Source organism: Mytilus trossulus, unplaced genomic scaffold (genome assembly GCF_036588685.1).
Source record: "Mytilus trossulus isolate FHL-02 unplaced genomic scaffold, PNRI_Mtr1.1.1.hap1 h1tg000085l___fragment_1__unscaffolded, whole genome shotgun sequence".
Taxonomy (NCBI): Eukaryota; Metazoa; Mollusca; class Bivalvia; order Mytilida; family Mytilidae; genus Mytilus; species Mytilus trossulus.
The window spans coordinates 4074480-4096314 of record NW_026963295.1 but is presented as its reverse complement, the minus strand read 5'-3'; the positions used below and the strand labels follow the sequence as shown (position 1 = coordinate 4096314).

General features: G+C 33.3%; 3 protein-coding genes across 3 annotated transcripts in view; 1 reads left to right on the top strand and 2 right to left on the bottom strand.

Annotated features, from left to right (window-relative positions):
- Positions 1-4583, top strand: part of LOC134699862 (tyrosine-protein phosphatase non-receptor type 23-like) — a 34982-nt gene extending 30399 nt beyond the window's left edge. The window contains exon 29 of the mRNA XM_063561268.1: positions 484-4583. Within this exon, the coding sequence (XP_063417338.1) occupies positions 484-1166 (683 nt within the window). The 3' untranslated portion in view covers positions 1167-4583. The remainder of the gene's footprint in view (positions 1-483) is intronic.
- Positions 4584-5246: 663 nt separating this feature from the next.
- On the bottom strand, positions 5247-7317 carry LOC134699814 (perlucin-like). The gene is made up of 4 exons (XM_063561228.1): positions 7256-7317; positions 6317-6407; positions 5668-5899; positions 5247-5313 (listed from the first exon to the last, which is right to left on the bottom strand). Exons 1-4 carry the CDS (start codon positions 7289-7291, stop codon positions 5277-5279), a joined length of 396 nt encoding a protein of 131 aa, XP_063417298.1. The 5' UTR covers positions 7292-7317; the 3' UTR covers positions 5247-5276.
- Positions 7318-7907: 590 nt separating this feature from the next.
- On the bottom strand, positions 7908-17313 carry LOC134699813 (uncharacterized). The gene is made up of 2 exons (XM_063561227.1): positions 15683-17313; positions 7908-10641 (listed from the first exon to the last, which is right to left on the bottom strand). The coding sequence occupies exons 1-2, from the start codon at positions 16620-16622 to the stop codon at positions 8243-8245; spliced, it is 3339 nt and encodes a 1112-aa protein (XP_063417297.1). The 5' UTR covers positions 16623-17313; the 3' UTR covers positions 7908-8242.
- Between the last annotated feature and the right edge of the window lie 4522 nt (positions 17314-21835).

Genomic DNA, 21835 nt, shown 5'->3' with positions numbered 1-21835 from the left:
ACTTGTTCTGTTTTATAGATAAATACAGAAAATTGTTTTTAAATATTAGATGATAAAAGCAACATGTTGAAAAGAAACCGATACATACTGATACAAAGTCCTCCTGAACAATGTTTAATTTATTTATAGTATTCTGTAATTTTACAATCACTGCCTCCCTCTTTCGTCTCTTCAAGTTGAGCAATTGTAAGAAATTAGTTGTTATAAAATTAATAAGGTGTCTTATGAGTGCTGATGAGACAACTTCACCAGAGACCAAATGACTAAGACATTTGCAACTATACATCACAATGTGGCCCTTCAACAATGAACCAAACCCATACTGAAAAACAAGCTATAAAGGCACAAAAATGACAAATGTGAAACAATCAAATTGTATGATACGAAAGAAATTTGTTGTTGAATTATTTGTCCTCCATACTATATGAATTCACAGTATTTGAAATGTATTTTATTGATTTTATTTTCTTATCTATTTTACAGAGGGGATATTGGTCCATAAAGCATCTTTTGGAGACAAGCTTCCTCACCCTGGAGAGAAGTCGTACCAGTGGACACCAGCAGAAGATGTGATATTTGGAGCATGCAGTATAAATGATCTTAAGAGCAATGTAGAAAAACTTGGATTACATTTAGGAATATCAAACAAACATTCTAGTCCAAAGAAAACTGTTATTCCCAAACAGGAGCTCTCCAGTGAGGAGGTGGATAAACAACAGAAACATTTTTTACCTTCAAAGACAGAAGATCATAAAATGGAAGGAACTCTAATGAGCAGTTTACCTGATGTTGTTCAACGAACAGATGCGGCTAGACAGAGTGGTGATAATGACCAAAAGTTGACTGGGTCCCTGTCTGGCTCTAATGCATCACTTTTAAGTGTTGGATCAGAATCAGAAAAGATAACAGGTTCACCAATACATAAGATAAGGTCCAGAGATGGTTCACCGAAGCCAAGTTCTCTACATGGATCACATGAGGGATCACCGAAAATGCAGTCATTGATGGATTTACAGAACCCAAGTTCATTTACACTTGGAGCTGATGGAGGAAAGAAGAAAATAACAAAAGCAAGTTTTCTGGATAAAACTTCAGGTTTAAGTGATAATTTGGACAATGATGATCCCTTTAGTTCAATAGATCCACTTTGGACGATGAAAAAATAATTAATATTTATATGTTTTTTATATTATTTTTTGTAGTATGTGATACAGTATCAATATATTTCTTTCATTTCTTGAGGCTTTTGCAATAAAGTACACTTTACATTATGTTAGGATCATCAAATTGCAATCGACTGCCTGTCTACTTCTCTCATTTTTGATTTTATGCACAAAATGTCCTATTTGAACTCTTTTTCAGGTTATAAGTGTTTGAATATTGATATGATTTTAACTGAGTGTAAAACTATGTATGTTTTAGGTGAACCAAATTAATGTTCACCAAAGTAGGAATTTACTAAAGGCTTGCATGTGGACTTAAAGTAACATTTGAAATATGACAGATATCTTTTTGCTTGTGTGCAATTGTTGTATTTTTCTGATCAAATGTTTAGACTTTATCATATTTTGTGATAAGAATATTGTGCTTTGGAGATGTATTTTTGGGCTTTAATTGTTATTATGAAGTTTGTTTTTAAGAAGGCATAATATTTATAAGATGAATATCATGCATTATATTAAGAATGTAGAAAAGAATGCACATAGATATAGGAAGATGTGGTGTGAGTGCCAATGAGACAACTCTCCATCCAAAGAACAATTTAAAAAGTAAACCATTATAGGTTAAAGTACGCCCTTCAACACGGAGCCTTGGCTCACACCGAACAACAAGCTATAAAGGGCCCCAAAATTACTAGTGTAAAACCATTCAAACGGGAAAAGCAACGGTCTAATCAGAGTTTAGTCAGAGTTTGCAAAGGTTTCTGGACAGTCTTTGCACATTTATGGACCGTTTTTTTAATTATTTTTTACTAGTTTTGAATAAAATTTCACAGGACATTTTTTTGTGGGACATTCAGTTGAAGTAAGAACATGCATGTAACTGTACCAACAAGCTTATATTTTTGATAGATATCTTGCAAGTTTATAAAGATAACAGATAACTTTATTTTGATAAACAATCTTTATAAGGAATATTCAAGAAACAAGGCAACAATTATTATGCCTGAACATCTTATTCTTGCTTAAACTTTAATTTGCATCAAACCAGGTCTTATCTAATTTGTCCCCCTAATTTAAGGTTGCAGGGCCCTTGAAATGTATGACGGAATAATATTCAATAGACTTTTATGATTGTAATAAAAGTAATTAGATTTTTATTCTCATTGACAATATACATAATTCAATGTTTGGCAAAATTATTTATTGATGGCAAATGTACTGTAACTTTAAACACTTTTGCATGTATTTAAATTTTATTGTAATGCATTTTTTTAACAATGGAACAAAATGTGGGATGATTTTTTGGGATGTAAAGAAATGAAGCATATAGACATATTATTCTGTGAACAGGGAAGGGGGAGGGGATTCTCAGTATGAAAAGTAAAGAATTGATGGGCCACTTATTTAAACTAGCAAAGTACACATTGATGATTTTTAGTTGAAAGCATATATACATAATCAGAGGGCATTATACTGTGAATTATATGATCTGTTGTTTTTTTGTCATTAATTATTTGTATTTATCGGACCACAGATGATTATAACGTTGTGATTGGTTGAATGTCGTCACATGATTACCCCTTATGAGACCGTATGGGGTTAGTAAGTTTCATATGGGGTTCATGACCCGTTATAATTATTTGTATATAAAGTCCATCAGAATAAACAACAGTCCAGTGAATAAGGTGCGTTTCAATGTTACAGTTACTCTGAGTTTGATTCTATTGATTGAATTATCATTCACCAAAAATAAAAAAATTGTTTTGATTTTTATTGGATATATGGTTGAGCTGTTAACTTACCAAACTACTGGTATAATCAGATATTATTGCACACATTTATTATTGCGATTTTGTCATTTTAGGCTGAAATACGTTTATTATTTTTCCGATATTGCGAAAATATTGTTTATATATATAAAAAAAAAAATTAGAATTCAAATAATGGCTATTATAATCCTGTTGCATTTTTTTGCAATAATAAAAACATCGCAATGATTTCTAAATTTACAGTACATGTATATGACACTTGAAATTTAGAAAGAAATGTTGGGTGGAATGAGGGGAATCACACTATGTTTTAACAACATTTCTATCGTCTAAATTTGACATTTTATTTTTAAAATGCTAAATTATAATGTATTTATTAAAATCAGTAAACCACATTAATATGAGCCAGTGGACCAATTTACTAAATTGTGGGGTTTTGCACCTAATATTTGAAAACATCCATATTTTTTTTGTTTTATTTTGTGGCCGGTTTGGCCCAGCTGTGGAACGTTAGTAAATTTCCATGTGTAATTGTTAATCTGTTTTGGTAATATTCTTTTTAACTTTATAAAACATATCATTTCGGGCGTATCAGTTAGGACAATATTGGTTTATATAATACGATAAAAATCATGTAATTGAATTTAGAACCTGGAAAATTTAAATTAAGAAAAGAGATTGCTGTATAAAAAAACAATTCTTAGAGTAATCAATTATCTGTATACATGTATTTAAATACAAAATATTATTTATTCTTTTTATTGCACAGGGATGAAGACATAATTATAATAAATATATGCATTTCATGAACGCACACAGAAAATTAAACTATTTGTAACCACTCATTAAAAAAACTTTTTTTATGGTGGATAAAAAACATCTCATTTCAATGTTTGGTGGATTATGTAATTTCACCCTTACATGCTACTGTCCCCTCAAAAATTATGTAGGTATTCTGAGAAAAAAATATTCAATTAGAAAAAAATCTTTTTTGTCTAAGTCAATTTATCAATTTATGATGCAAGATCATGAAGATAGAAAATGATATGTCCCTCCAATAGATTAGGCACTAGCATGAATAGACCCCACTCAAGCTATATAGTATATCATGTAATACATTAAGTGCTTTAAATTTTTATATGGTGTATTGTGTGACAGAGTAAAAAAGTGAGACATAGGTATTCTGTTTATAGCGACGACTGCATCAACTTTATGTTAGTTTGAGTTTATATGAGTTCAAAATAAATAATATTTGATATGCAGGCGCCTTACCACTGGCACACCACATTTCCATGGAGATTATTTGGTCCTATACCTTTAGTCATTGACTCCATATTTCGCATAACTTAATGTTAATCAAGTATTGATTTTTTTGCAATATTTGCATTTTACTATCAAAATAACAAAAAGGTGAGACATATCTCTGTGTTAATAGTTTATATAATTTTATATTTGCAAATCTGTTTTCCCATTTAACACTGCAAATGTACTTATTTACAAATTTATAAATAAATATCAGCAGCCTTTATTGTGATAGTGTTGTGTATAATTGTTATCATTGTTTAGCTTCACAACGCTATATATGTATATTATGTTAATATGAAGACAAATTATTTATTGTTAATTGTGAAATATATAAATTACAAACTGATTCATTCTTAATTTTTTTCTATCAGGCCTGCAACACAATCATTACAAAGTTATCCTACATTCCATCAGCGGCGGCTGCAGTGTCCACAAATATTCACTCTGTGGTAAAAGTTTTGATATTTTAATAACTTTCTTAAACTATCCTGGATTTATATCTAACTTGGGCAGAATCTTGTTAATGATTATAAGATAGTATCCAGTAGTCAATTTTGTAAAACAAAAATCCTGTTAATCCGTACAAGGTCATTTCAGGGCATTTTATAGCTGACTATGCAGTATGGGCTTTGCTCATTGTTGAAGGCCGTACAGTGACCTATAGTTAATTTCTGTATTATTTGGTCTCTTGTAGAGAGTTGTCTCATTGGCAATCATATCACATCCTCTATTTTATATAAAACTCATGCAATCACATTAACTATAAGAGGAAAACAAGTGAACAACAAAAACACAACAAAAACAAAAACAAATGCCAACATACATAGAAACAGACTGCAAAATAACAACTACTGGATTCCTGACTTGGTACAGGACGTTTAAAGAAAAATGGTAGGTTGAACCTGTTTTGATAGCTACCCAAACATCCCGCTTATATGGCCATGTAAAATACAATAAATTTTATCTAAACTGTAAAAATGCTCAACCTGAATGTTCATGTATTTACCCATTTATTTTTTTATCATTTGTGATTATTCATTTATCCAACAATTTCTCCACTATCCACTTCTTCAGATCTGCAAAAAAATAATTTTGTACATCACTTTGTAGGTCAACTTATAGGTTGTGAAATCATAACAAAAACAATGAGGTTTAGAGTGTATTGATTTATACCTATGTCTGTCAATTTGTTCATCCATCCCTCTCACATTGGATACATGATGGTTTGTCAGTATTCCAGCATACTGTGTTATCATAATTGTAGCACATTTGACACTACAGCTGCTAAAATACGATTGGATTAAAAGACAATGAATTTTAGAGTCCATATAATGGCTCTTACTATGCACTTGCATTCAAGTAATTATAGTTTCATATGGCTATATGCAACTCATGTGTAGCTGCTGACACTGCTTAACATTTATACTTACGGTCTTTCACAGATAAAATATATCCTGTGTTCACAGTAATCATCATTCCAGTTCCAAGCCTGATTCTTTGAAAGTTCCAAACAGTTTTCTCCAAGTCCTTTATGACTGTTGTCAGGTTGACCTGGTCCCCAGTTTGTGTAGGTTAATTTGGTATGAGTTTTAGCCCACATCCATTCACCCTCAGTTACAATATCGTTTCCACCCAGCCAAAACTTCGGTGGATCATAACTACCTGGAAATTCATAACAAGGATCGATATTGTCATCTCTTTTGTTTAGAATTTTCATAAATGATCTTGCTGAAGTATCATTCAATCCTATTGTGTTCTTAGCATAGAATGAATGACAGGGCTGTTTAACGGCTTATATATATTACATTTTAACAAAACAATTACTAATGCAGATGCACTCGAATTAATTAACTAAGATTGTCAGTTTTTCTATCAAAGGTCGGAGGTTTTCTCTGGGCACTCCGGCTTCCACCACCAGTAAACACTCACCGCCACGTAAAAGCCTAAATGCGGTGCCTAAAAGTGGCGTTAAACACCAAAACTAAAAATCAAAACTAATCTAATGCTGATAGTATTGTATTTTAAAACTCCTTGGTTTTACAGCATAGTACCACTTTTTGTTTTATGTAATCTTCTTACCTCCCAGGTTTTGTATCATTCCATGTACGAAATGGTCCTCTGTCGCTGTCTCTAAGTTTGCCAGTTGTGACCCCATTGCTCGACAGTATATCTATGATAAAAACAAGCAGAAAAATATGAGGGATCTGAATGGGGTTTACAGGATAGAGAATAATCGGCAAAAATTTAAAGAAAAGAAAAAAATGGGCCAAAAAAAAATTCCAAGAGAAGAATGGAGTGCTCAAATAAAAAGAATACATAATGCGCCAAAAATATAAATGAATAGAGAACAAATACTACCACAGCAGGTTAATCTATAAACGTGTATTCATACTCAATATTTTTGTAGGCCCTGAATCCAGGATATTAGGTTTGGGGAGCTCAAACTTAAATTTTTTTAAGTATAAATTATCGAAGTATTCTTTATTAAGCTGAGGAATGCTTTTTTAAATTGAGAGGGCCACACGCCCGCCACGCCATCAGCTGAATCCACCCCTGAGAATTTGTGTAAATTCATGCATGTTTATTAAATGAGAGTTTCGGCCAATTCATGACATCAACTTTGTTGAATACGTTTATTATGATTGTTGCATATATAACACTATTGTAATTTGAATTTAAAAAGGAGTTATGTCACATTACAAAACCAACACTTTATGCATGCAAATAAAGTTTCACAGTCCAGCTTGTATAGAAGACTTACTTTCACTTGACTTTTTTTCTTAAATTGATTTAAACGTCACTGATGAGTTTTTTGTAGACGAAGCGCGCGCGTCTGGCGCAAATATTAACTTTCACTACTGGTATATATGATGAGAGTTTATATGCAAACACAAGACTTTACCTCGCTGTAAAATTCTCCCTGATCTAAACCTGTTTTATTATTAAAATTAATGAAAGACGGTGTTAATTATCAGTTTAAGGTATAATTTAGGAACTCATATATGCATTAATACTCACGGTTGCTTCAGCCCATGTCGCTAAAGTTCGTATCATTTTGTAACAAGACTGGTCATGTTTGAGATAACTGTGAACTTTGTTTGGGTAGGGTAATACAGAGTTACTGGACTTGCTGGTGTTTGTTTATGTAGTGTGAGTGACCGTGTACTGCTTGTATGAACGTGTGCTGGAACTGCACTGAACTGGAACTTAGGATACTGGAATAAGAACAAGCTTGTATAAAAATAGATGTTTATTCTTTGCTGGTCACGAATGCAAGTGACCAGAAACGTTTGTCCAGGTATCAAGCTTGGTTTCCAGGCGAGGTTAATTAGGGAAATTTCTTTTGATTAACAAAGGAAAAACATTAAATAATCCTGTGGGGTACCTCAAGGTTACTTAAGGTAACGCTGTGAATCATGTGACTCACATATGTCACTAAGGGACGGATTATCTAAATTATTGAGAAGGAAATTGTACTAAATTATGTAATCCTTTATTTGCTATCTATTGTGAAAAAGTCTTTGTTAATTGACTTGTAAATTCTTTATGTAACTTAATTTTACCAAACAATGCTATGAAGATTAAAAGTTACGAAACTATATTTTTCCATGTGAAATCAGATATCTGTAAAGTTATAAAACTTAGAAATGAACTTTTATTATAAAAATCATGAAAATAAGAATCTTTATTAAAACATATAAATATATACAATAAAACATGAAAATCTGAAACAAGAAGTGAAACGTGAATTTCCGCTGTCACATATTCCCTCACCGCTGAAAAATTCTTTGTCCGCAAAGAATGAAATTTACCATCATGAATATTGAACTGAAAATTTATTCGAAAAGTTTAAAAAAATTTTGGATGGTTTTGTCCAATTAAGCAAAATTTGAATTTCTTGACTAAGATCAACAATAAAAACAAGAAGACTAAGATTGTACCAAGTCATGCACAAGTATAAGAATATGTCCATCAATAAAAATATAGTAGTATATGAATAAATTATTACTTTATTCTTGTAAAGTAATTGTGGTGTGTGATTAAAACATGGCAGAAGAAGGGAGTACCAAACATCTTTTTAAGTCTACTGGCGGTATAGGGATTTACTGAAATATCTTCAGGAATGGGAATTTCATGTTTAGTATTTATATTAACAATAGAAAAGTTATCAAAATCTGCATGTAGTCTTGTACAAAATGTTCCAGATATTCTCATATTTTGAATACAGTTTGGGGCAGTAATATCCCAATCTGATGGACAAAGTGATAGGGTAATGATGGGTATTGTTATACATGATAACCCATTTGTGATCTCCAGTACTACTTTTGTATGGTTTCTGTTGTTGAACTTTTTGAAGAAATAAATCGAAACAATAACTAAGGCCAAAGTCATGGTAAAAGACAGAGCAACAAAAGGCCAAGGATTACATTGTGTATTAAAAATGCTTTGAACATGCGAGGATTCAGTAGTTGTTGCAAGGTGCTTGTAAATAAAGGATGGTAAGGGAGAAGGATTGGATAAACTATGTGAACGAGGAATCTTTTGAAGCAATAGAAGTGTGGCTGTTAGAATGCGAATTTTGTTAAAAAGTACTATACATGCAATGACAAGTAGACCTGACACACATAGAGAAGAAATAATTAGAATGGTATTAAGATCAAGCCATGAGTCATCCATAGAAATATCACCATTAATTAGAGGTTCAGAGAGTGATTTGAAGACAGTTTTTTGTTTAAGGGTAGCTTGTGCGATGCGTTTTAAACTTAGGTGAAGGTTATGGTCTTGTGCAATAATATTAGAAAAAGAATGGTTAAAAATATTAATTGCAGGTATTTGAATATTAATTTGTTTGGTGAAGGTAGTATCTCCTAGAATGGATGAATAAGTGTCAGAATCAAAGAAATGCTGAATTAATGCTAAGTTAATTGGATGGAGAACAGTAACTGTGTCTTTATAATTTGTACATTTTTCTATTTTCTTTGGAATATACAAAGAATCTGTGGACAGTGAACACATACAAGGTATTTGGATAAAACAAAAATTGCAGCCTTCAACTATTTTATGTTTGCTTGGACACTCAAATGCAAGAGTGTTCATTTTATACACTAGTAAAGTATTGTCATAAATTTCTTCAACTGTAGGTTTGATAACATTCATGAGGAATCTAAAATCACAATGTTCATGAACATCTTGTTTTGAATTAAAATACAGAGAAGAAATGCAAGTTTTTGAAACTGTTGACACAAGTGGTAAACTATAGGAACAATATAATGTTGTTTTTCCTGTACAAGAACTGATTCTAGAATAAGAGATATGATTGTAATATTGATTATTACTTGTAACAACGAAATATTCAGGAAGGTCCATAATTTTGGTGCCATGATTGCTTGACGAATTGATAGGTACTGGAAATGAGTTTACTCTATATAATGCAAGAGGCGTTGAAAACGTAGAAATTGGAAATTTCAAAGTAACATATAAAGTAGAATGATTTCTGGCATACAACAATTGTGAAGATGAATAATAATATGCAGGATCAGTATTTAACAAGTAGAATCCTTTGAACTTTTCATTTAGAATAAGCTGGACATGCTTGAGTGTATTTTTCAAAATATTTGGAGAAATGAGAAAAGGTGATAAATTTCCCTTTACCATTTCATGTATCCCTATTTTCAATTCTTCTAAATATTTGTTAACAGATGATGATAAATTCATCTGATCAATAAGTAAATTTGACAGTTTTACACTGACTTCTTCAAAGTGTGCAACAAATTTTGAAGTTTCTGAAGTAAGGTTCTCCATGATGTCATGATTTTGCTGAACACCTAAAACAATATTTTGAAATCTTTCATCAGTTTTTGACATGAAGGATGACAGCAACTGATCATGTTCTGTCATTGCTTTAGCAAATTTATTATTTCTGTTTATCAGAATGTTAACATGTCTGGCTAACTTTTGAACGTCTTTCACTGTTGCTGTGCCGAATAGAGATCTGGAAATGGATCCGATGAAATTGAATAATCCTCTTTTACTCCTACTTTGTGTACTTGTTGTATTAATTTTGAAATACGCTTTTGGAATAAGCTTATGAATTATCTCCACAGTACTATTAACATTTGAAGCAACGTCTGTTTTCAATGCAGACAAATGCGAAATAACTTGATTGAGAATGAAGCAGTTTTGATGAATAATTTCACATGATGGATAGGAGAATTTATGAATCTTATGTGGAATAGAAATCTCGAATGTGTGAAACCAGTGTTCGCTTCCAAAGACTATATCCGCCTCTTTGACAAAAGTAACTCCATAATTTGTGCGTTGCACAAGTTTTTCCTTTTCTGCATTCACAGCTAAAACATTCAGCAGAAGCATCCATACTAAGACTGTGGCAAAACTTAAGGTTCCTAGAGAAAAGAAAGGTAGAAGGTGTTAGAGTGTGCACTGAATGTCGGTTTAGGGTTTATAACTCCCTTTTAGCACTATGAACATGAGTTTCCTCATAATTGTGACATCAATACACAGAAAACAAAGTTATAAGAAATTAAGCATAGTTGGACATCAATGTTTTGCCAAAGTCAACATGAATATTCTGAATGTAAGATCAAGGTAAAACAATTATTATTGAGCACTTTGTCAAAAAAAATGTGTTTGTACTGCACATGAACATGCACACATTTTGAACTAAATGAACTGAACTTACGAATGAACCAATATATTAAGGAAGGAATAATGAACTAGAAATCTCCTTTCGAATAGAACAAAGAACTGAAACTGCGAACACTGATTTTCACTAACCTTTGAATAGAATATGATTGCATGGAATTTGAAACAATAGGACAATATGAAATACTAGAACACTATGAAATACTAGAACACTATGAAATACTAGAACACTATGAAATACTAGAACAATATGAAATACAAATGTACAGAACAATGGAAATACTAGGACACTATGAAATACTAGGACACTATGAAATACTAGAACAATGAAAAATATGAAAGCATAGAAAAATATGAAAAGCATCAGTCATAAATGCTTAATTTATGCAACTTAATGAAAAATATCATTTCGTTTTCTTTTCTTTCGTTTGGTCCCTTTTTGTGTTTTTGTTGCAAGGTATTGACGCACCATTTGAATTGGCAGATTTTGTTCTGGTTCCCAGGTCTTTTCCCTGTATCCGACCCATTTTACCAGAAATTGTTGTTCACCATTGATCTTTTTACTTTGGACAAGTTTTTCAACATCATAAAATTGTTTTGAACCATCATCTATAGGTTCATCAGTATCTGAAGTATCAGCATCTTGATTCGGAATAATTTCATCATTGTCTGGATTCAGTGGAGGGACTGGATTTTGGAAATTTGGTTGTTCTTCCCTCCTTGGGTCTGGACGTGGAACATCAGGAGGAGGTGCATTTTGATCTGGACGATGATCTGGGGGAGTGTATATTTTCAACCTGTTTGCATTGATCATGCTTTTTAGCATCTTGTTGTTTTCACACCTTCTCAATTTGTATGTATGATTCAGTCCTTTGGCAACTATGTAGAATGGACCATCTTGTTTTCTGTGTAATTTTGAAGCTAACCCAACTGGCACTTTAGGATTATATATAAGAACTAAATCTTGGATTTCGAATTTTGGCAAAGCAGTATTTTTGTCGTAATGCTTCTTTTGTTTTTCCTGTGCATATTTCAAGTTGTCAGTTGCACACCTTTTGGCTATTTTTAGACAATCCATGATGTTTTCAATATGAACCTTCAGATTTTTGTTAATGTCTGTTTTTGGAAGCAGAGTGGTGTCAACAGGAAGGTTCATTTCTTTACCAAAAAGTAAATGATATGGAGAAAACTCAGAAGATGCTGATGGAGACATGCGAAAAGCCATAAGTATACCTGGAAGGAGTTCTACCCAATTTGATTGATTTTCATCTACAATGGTTCTCAGACATTGTATGACAGTCTTGTTTGTTCGCTCTGCAACTGAATTAGTCTGAGGATGGTAGGAACTTGTGAAATAGTGTTTCACATTATAAATCTGAGTTACAGCAGCAACAAGCTTACTCATAAACCCTTGACCACGATCTGAAACAAGGCTAGTGGGACTTCCGTAACGGGAGAATACCTCTTTGTGAAGAACATCCGCAATTTCTGCAGCTGTTTCAGATCTCACTGGAAAAGCCTCTGTCCATTTGCTGAATGCACATACTACTATAAGAATATGACGATAACCTAATTTTGTTTCCTTGAAAGGACCTATGAGATCAATGTGCCATCTTGCAAAAGTGTCTGTAATAGGCATTGGAGTTAAAGGAACTCTTTTTGCATGAACATGTGGTTTAGCTCTTTGACAAGCATCACAGCCTCTAATGTAATCTGCCACTGCTTGGTACATTCCAGGAAAGAAGTACTTATTTTTGATAGCTAGATAGGTTCTGTCAAAACCAAAGTGCCCTATTTCATGATAGGATCTGAGAAGGTCATTTCGAAATTGACGTGGACAAGCAAGTTGTTTTACAAAAAGATCTTTCTTTCTACCTCGTGTCCTTGGCTGATAAAAATGGTACAAGATCCCGTCTAACAATGCATACTGACTTGCTTCTAAACAAATTTTCTTTGACAGTCTAGATTCATCAGGAAGTGTGCCATTTTCAAGGTACGCATAGATATGTTTAAAGTCAAAACATTCTTTTTGCAAAGGACCTATGTTTTCTGTCATAACTTCAGTGTGAGTTTCTTGTATTTGTGTTGGCTTAGGGTCTGTTTCTATCACTGGATTATCTGAAACTTCAGCATCAACTGCCATAACAGAAGGAATGAAAGAATTTGAAGGAGTGTAAACAAAATTTACCTGTAAAGGCTCTGAACTTTCTTGTGAACTGATAGAAGTAAGATTTACAGAAGGAATGACATCTTCAGGTTCTGAACTAGATTGAAAATCAGAATACTCTCTTCTTGAGAGGCAATCAGCATTCCCATTTTTCTTCCCTGGACGAAAACAAATGTCAAAACTATATCCCTGAAGAAGTACTGACCATCTTGCTAAACGACCTGTGGACTGCTTAATGTTCGTTAACCACTTAAGAGCTTGATGATCTGTGTAAACCTTGAAATGACTGTTTGCTAAGTAAACATGATATGACTTGATACCTTCTAAAACTGCAAGACATTCCAATTCACTGACACCCCAGGCTCTTTCACCTTGTGTCAATGACCGACCTCCATAAGCAATGACCTTTTCCTGACCTTTAGAATCTAACTGACCTAATATGTACCCAATAGCTGTGCCGCTGGCATCAGTAGTAAGAATGAAAGGTTTGGACATATTAGGATAAGCAAGAATAGGCGCAGAACAAAGAGCCTTTTTGAGCAGATCAAATGCCTTTTGGCACTTTTCTGACCATTCAAAAGGAACATCATTTTTCAGAAGGTGGTTGAGAGGTGTAGCGATGTGACTGTAGCCTTCAATGAATTTTCTGTAGTAATTTGTCAAACCAAGAAAAGAACGAATTTGTTTTTGGTTTTTAGGAACAGGAAAAGTACTTACAGCATCTACCTTTGATGTGTCTACCTTGACACCCTCTTTTGAAATTGTATGACCTAAATAAATCACTTCCTTCCTAGCAAAAAGACATTTTCCTGGTTTCAAAGTTAACCCAGCAGAAATAAGTTTGTCAAAGACTAACTGAAGGTGATTGAGATGTTCTTCGAAGGATTTGCTGAAAACAAGGATGTCATCGACATAAACCAGAGCTATTTTGTAATTCAGAGATCTGAGGACTTGTGTAAGCAAATGCTGAAAAGAGGAAGGTGCAGATGCCAAACCAAATGGTAACCTCTTCCATTGGTAGACACCACTAGGAGTTACAAAAGCTGCTTTGTGTGCAGTTTTGGGGTCAAGGCCACACTGCCAATATCCAGATAGAAGATCTAAAGTACTGAAAATAGAAGCTTGGGCTTTACCAAGTGCATCGAACACATCTTCTAGCCTGGGTAGAGGAAAAAATTTTGGACGTGTAACTTTGTTCAATAACCTATAGTCTACACAAAACCTCATCTCCCCTGATTTTTTCTTACACATAACCACTGGACTTTGCCATTCACTATTAGACTCTTCAATAATGTCATATTTCAGCATTTGTTCGATTTGACGGTTCATTTCATCGAAAACTTGAGGAGTTTGCCTATAAAATCTCTTTCTAACAGGAGGGGCTTCATCTGTTTCAATTACATGCTCATACATGTGAGTGCGTCCAAGTTCACTCAGGTTTTCAGCAAAGACTTTTCTATTTTTGTGAAGAAATGCTGTAAGTAAGTCTTTTTGTTGATCAGTAAGATCAGAATTGCTCAAGTCAAATTGAAGGACATTTTGGTCTTTTTCAGTGTGTACTTTTGACTTTGAATTGTCAGAATTCTGGACTTTATCATTGTCCTCGGACATTGAAATTATATCTTCTGAATTAACAGGAGTAACTGCAGCAACAACATAATTTGCAGGAAGGAAAATTTTGTCTTTAGTCGGATTCATTATTCTTAAGCATGACTGATTTGAATCATCTAAAGAAACACAACATTTTGCACCAGCAAGAGACAGTTTTGGTAAAGATGGCAAAGGCTCTAGTAAAGCAATCTGATTCTTGATAGAAGAAACGCTAATTGGAATATTAGCCTGATGAAAAGGAGGAATGAAAGTACCACTCATTGTCCTAGCAAGACCTGAATTCAACTCTAAAGCATTTAGAGTATTCGAACATGAATCAGGAATGAAAATAGTCTCACTATCACATATAATATGAGCCTTAACATCATGAAGAAAGTCAAAACCAAGAATCATTTGCTGGTGTAATTTGTCAAAAACATGAAAATTATACCTCATGGCAACATTGCCTAAAATAAGAGGAAGAGAAACTGACCCAAGTACAGAATGAACTTCACCTCCAACACCCATAGCACTTTTAATTTTTGAAATTTCTATTTTATCCTTACTTATCCCTAAGAATTGTAGCAATTGTACAGAACAACAACTCATTTGCGCACCTGTGTCAACTAAACTTGTGACATGTTTGCCACAAACTTCAATTTGCATTTTGTTCCCTGATAAATTCATTAACTGTGCAATTTCTGGAATTTTATTTTGCTGCTTATATTTGTTTTTGCGAAAAGAAGTAGAAGTTTTTATAGAAGAAGGAGGTGTCTGGGCTTGTCTCTTCTGTCTCTTTGAAGAGTGCCTACCCAGGGACTGGATAGGCCCGTGTCCCTATGCTGTAGAGTTAGGATGGCGTGAATTAAAGTTCCTACTCTGAGAAGGATGGGGTTGCCTATTGTTGCTCCTAGGATAACTTCTTAGGTTTAAACCACACACCTCTTTGAAGTGACCTACTCTGTCACATTTAAAGCACTTAACATTAAAAGCAGGACATAATCTCCTATTAGTGCAAGACTTACCACAACCAAAGCACACATAGTCTTGTCTGTATTGTGTTGGAACTTGTCTTTCTCGAAAATTCTGAGTTGGCATAGAATGTGGCGTGACAGCCATCACTTCAGTCACTTCCCGCTTTACAGCAGATTTCATAGTTTCTAAAAAAGAAGAAAACATAGCATTAATGTCTTGTGATGTACATGGTGTGCTAGAACTAGCACATTCAGCCACATTAGTAGCTATTTCTAAAGAATTTCTCAATTGTTCAAAAGTCTTAGGTGATTTTTGGATGACGGTTTGCTTTAAACTAGGTTTTAAACCATTGACGGCAATGTCAACAATTACTGCTTCCCCTAAATTTTCAGCTCCCATGGCTAATTGTTGAACTCTAGCCAAATATGCTTGACTACTTTCTGTATTTGTCTGCTGTAGTTTGTAGATCTGTTGATTAGTTTTTGTGTTTGAAAATCGGGCTAAAAAGGCTGCTTTCAAATTACCAATATCGCCTTTAGTGTTTGCATCAAGGTTATGAAACCACAGAGAGGCATGCCCTGTAAGTTGTAAAGGCAAAACCCACAATGCCTTATTATTGTCAACATTATGTAACGCTCTATATGATTCGAAAAGATTCCACCATATTGCTGGCACACAACAGCTTTCATCACTGAATTTTTGTAAAGATGGACCTGAAGCCATTTCTGAATCTAAATTTAAGTTGAAAGAAATTGAATTGTTGGAAATTTCTGAAATATTATCTTCAATGTCTGATTCTTCGCCTGAATCAGTGTTAAATGAAACGGTTGTTGTATCACTGTTGTTATCTAACAGTATCAAACCTATATCTTGTTGAATAAGATTTTGGATTGGTTCTTCTTCTGTTATCTGTTTTGAGAAGGATCTTGTAGCAGGATGGATGGAATTCAATGGAGTGGCTCCTTTCTGTTCTGGTCCGGATTTTGGCATAGGTACCGTTATCTTTTGACGCTCCACCAATCTGTGAACTTTGTTTGGGTAGGGTAATACAGAGTTACTGGACTTGCTGGTGTTTGTTTATGTAGTGTGAGTGACCGTGTACTGCTTGTATGAACGTGTGCTGGAACTGCACTGAACTGGAACTTAGGATACTGGAATAAGAACAAGCTTGTATAAAAATAGATGTTTATTCTTTGCTGGTCACGAATGCAAGTGACCAGAAACGTTTGTCCAGGTATCAAGCTTGGTTTCCAGGCGAGGTTAATTAGGGAAATTTCTTTTGATTAACAAAGGAAAAACATTAAATAATCCTGTGGGGTACCTCAAGGTTACTTAAGGTAACGCTGTGAATCATGTGACTCACATATGTCACTAAGGGACGGATTATCTAAATTATTGAGAAGGAAATTGTACTAAATTATGTAATCCTTTATTTGCTATCTATTGTGAAAAAGTCTTTGTTAATTGACTTGTAAATTCTTTATGTAACTTAATTTTACCAAACAATGCTATGAAGATTAAAAGTTACGAAACTATATTTTTCCATGTGAAATCAGATATCTGTAAAGTTATAAAACTTAGAAATGAACTTTTATTATAAAAATCATGAAAATAAGAATCTTTATTAAAACATATAAATATATACAATAAAACATGAAAATCTGAAACAAGAAGTGAAACGTGAATTTCCGCTGTCACATAACCATTCGGACATAGGCAATATGCTGGAAAATAGATGACATAGTGTTGTTAATAACTTCTTATTCCAAATATTTTCATCGAAACTAGCCTTCCAATCAAGACAAGATTTCACTTATATTTTAAAACAGACGCGCAGCGTTCTTTGGTACAACAATGTGCACGAAATTTCAAGTTAATATCACCACATTGCAACCTATGTAGAAAATCTTAAATCAAAACTTTAATATACTTTAGAACAGATGGTCAGTCAGAGAAAAGGAGTAACAGACTGACGGACGCTAACAACCTACTTGGCTTGGTAGAATGACATGAATAATTCACGTGGGACATTATTTTTGAAAAGAACCTTTTCGTAGATAAATCAAAACACTAAGTGCATCGTTCATACATTATTGAATCAGTCAAACTCTTAAATAAATAAGTCTAAAGACATTGGTAAGCTAGTTAAACACTTTGAGTGGATCAACCGAAACTCTTAATCGGATCAGTCGAAACACTTTACAAAGTGTTATTTTATAGCTGCATAAGAGAGTAAAAGTACACAGATTTTGGTATAAACAGGTCGTGTAGATTATTTAATTTAGTTTGTCGGTCGGCATAGCGATAAGGCTTCCAGTAAATAAAAACGATATTCAAGCCCCACTTTAGTGTCCAACCTGAGTTTTAAACTTGCACAATATTTTTATGTACATTGATTAATTGATTTTTTACTGCTCAACTGCAGTAGAAATTATTTCATGCAAATCCATTTCATGCACATCCATAAAGATAAATATATAGAGTTTGAAGATATTCACCCCACTTTGTGTACATTCGACATCATGTGTTTGACGATTTCAACATATGTATTCAGGGAGATTGTGTTTTCAAATAAGAAAATGTCTGTAAAATATATAATCTTACCATAATTAATCAGAAACAGTGCAAACAAAGCAGCTTTAATTATAGTTAACATTGTCCTTCCATCAACACTATTAGATCATCAGAGAGATAAGATCAACCTTGATTTGTGTCAAAAAATAGACTTTGGATTCACTTTGTGTTTAAATTGGTCAGTAGGACTTCATCACTATATTAGTCTGGTATATTCCAAATATATGCGATAATGATACTTCACAATATTGTTTTCCATCTCAGCGATTTTATAAAATTTTTGTTTTAACAAATTTTGTAATTTATAGTGCATGCAAGAACCGAGTTTAAGCTAAAAATCTCGAAAGAATTAGAAAAAAATAAAGATAAACGGTATCGCTGCGAATGAAACAACTGTCCACCAAATGACGCTGAAGTAAGAAACTAAAGGTCACCCAACTGTTTTCAACAATTAGTGAGACCATACCGTATAGCGACCTACAACAGGCCAAACACGACTTGAGATATGCACATACAGAATATGGCGGGGTTAAACTTGTTATTGGTCTCCCTTAATTTCCATTAACGTGGGCCAATGGTGCAACAACACATAGAAGTTTTGTCTTCATGACCATGGTAAATAAGATTCACTTTATATTTGTATTAAGGCCTTGTGTTTGAAGACTATCGTCCTAAAATTAATTTCGGATCAGTGCAATGGGAGACTGTGAAGGCACCAGCCTTGGATCAGGCATACACAGAATGTATTGTCTTCATTTCCATCGTAAAGTAATAAGGTTCAGTTAGCAAAACTCGTGCTTTATTGACCAATGCTGAATTTCATTAGTAAGATTGTTTTAGATACTATAAAGCTCATTTTTTTTCTTCATATACAATTATTGTAATTTATAAAGTCTGTTTGATAGCTAAAGGGTTCATTGTGCATTGTCTTCATTTCATTGGTTCGTTGATAATATTAAGTTTATATGGTATTTGTAGTAATGCCTCTTTCTTTAAAAAAAACATATCAGCATAAAACTCAATCATTGCTGGTCTCATTTTACACGTTTTTAACCAGGTTCAATCCACAATTTTCTACATTTAAAAATGCCTATACCAAGTCGAAAATATAACAGTTGTTGTTCATTCGTTTGATGTGTTTTATCATTTAATTTTGCCATTTGATTTATGACTTTCCGTTTTGAATTTACCTCAGGTCAGTATCTTTGTGATTTTACTTTTTGCATTTCATTGATTCACTAAACATAAAAAGAAGATGTGGTATGATTGCCAATGAGACAACTCTTCACAAGAGACCAAATTACACATTTTACAACTAAAGGTCACCGTACGGCTTTCAACAATGAACAAAACACATACCGCATAGTCAGCTATAAAAGGTCCCGGAATGACAATGTTAAATAATGCAAACGAGAAAACCAACCGCCTAATTTATGTAAAGGCAATTTTCATCATGATATGATATATATTGACACATGCATGTCGTTTGTCGAAGACAGTATGTTGAACTGAACATTGTATTTGTTTTAAGTTACTAGGGTTATAATGTGAAATGTCAATAAGATAATATATCGGGGTCAATGTATTTCTACACGAGACTTACAAAATATGAATGATAACAACACATTATAAATTTTATGCGGTCGACTGAAGCCCATTTACCTTCTGCAAGAACGCTCAAAGCTGAACATTTGAAAGACAAGGATTGTAGGAAGTTACTAGTGTATTTATGTGAAATGTCTAGAAGAACAGATCTTGGTCATTGTATGTCTACAGGAGACATCAATCTATATATTAAATATGATTAACAATTTTTCAATTTGTACCACTTTGGTCTATAAAAGTTATAATCAGATTTCACAAAAGACATCAAAGATCTTCCTGTAACCCTATTTTTGACATTTTTACTATTATGTCTGTTTATTTCAATTGGTTACACATAGTTGTCAATATAATGGAATTTTATTCGACTGTCATAGAAGTGAGAGGATTAACTACATGTAGCTATAAAACCAGGTTTAATCCACCATTTTAACAATTAGTTAGACCATACCGTATAGCGACCTACAACAGGCCAAACACGACTTGAGATATGCACATACAGAATATGGCGGGGTTAAACTTGTTATTGGTCTCCCTTAATTTACATTAACGTGGGCCAGTGGTGCAACAACACATAGAAGTTTTGTCTTCATGACCATGGTAAATAAATTCACTTTATATTTGTAGTAAGGCCTTGTGTTTGAAGTCTATCGTCCTAAAATTAATTTCGGATCAGTGCAATGGGAGACTGTGAAGGCACCAGCCTTGGATCAGGCATACACAGAATGTATTGTCTTCATTTCCATCGTAAAGTAATAAGGTTCAGTTAGCAAAACTCGTGCTTTATTGACCAATGCTTAATTTCATTAGTAAGATTGTTTTAGATACTATAAAACTCATTTTTTTTTCTTCATATACAATTATTGTAATTTATAAAGTCTGTTTGATAGCTAAAGGGTTCATTGTGCATTGTCTTCATTTCATCGGTTCGTTGATAATATTAAGTTTATATGGTATTTGTAGTCATGCCTCTTTCTTTTAAAAAACCCATATCAGCATAAAACTCAATCATTGCTGGTCTCATTTTACACTTTTTTAACCAGGTTCAATCCACAATTTTCTACATTTAAAAATGCCTATACCAAGTCAGGAATATGACAGTTGTGAGTTGTTCATTCGTTTGATGTGTTTTATCATTTAATTTTGCCATTTGATTTAGGATTTTCCGTTTTGAATTTACCTCAGTTTAGTATTTTTGTGATTTAACTTTTTGCATTTCATTGATTCACAACTTTTTTCTTACTAAAAATAAAAAAGAAGATGTGGTATGATTGCCAATGAGACAACTCTCCACAAGAGACCAAATTACACATTTAACAACTAAAGGTCACCGTACGGCTTTCAACAATGAACAAAGCACATACCGCATAATCAGCTATAAAGAAGGCCCCGGAATTACAATGTTAAACAATTCAAACGAGAAAACCAACCGTATAATTTATGTCAAGGCAATTTTCATCAAAATATCATTATGATATATTGACACATGCATGTCGTTTGTCGAAGACAGTTTGTTGAACTGAAAATTTTATTTGGTTTTACGTTACTAGGGTTATAATGTGAAATGTCTATCAGATAATATATCGGGGTCAATGTATTTCTACACGAGACTTACAAATTTGAATGATAACAACAACATATTATAAATTCTATGCGGTCGACTGTCCAAGCGCATTTACCTTCTCCAGGAACGCTCAAAGCTGAACATTTGAAAGCCAAGGATTGTAAGAAGTTACCAGAGTATTTATGTGAAATGTCTAGAACACCAGATTTTGGTCTATAAAAGTTATAAATAGATTTCACAGAAGGCATCAAAGATCTTCCTGTACCCCTATTTTTGACATCTTTACTATTATGTCTGTTTATTTCAATTGTTTACACATTGTTGTCCATATAATGGAATTTTATTCCACTGTGATAGAAGTGAGAGGATTAGCTACATGTAGCTATAAAACCAGGTTTAATCCACCATTTTCTACTTACGGAAATGCCTTTACCAGGTCAGGATGCGGGTTTTTCGTCTTGAC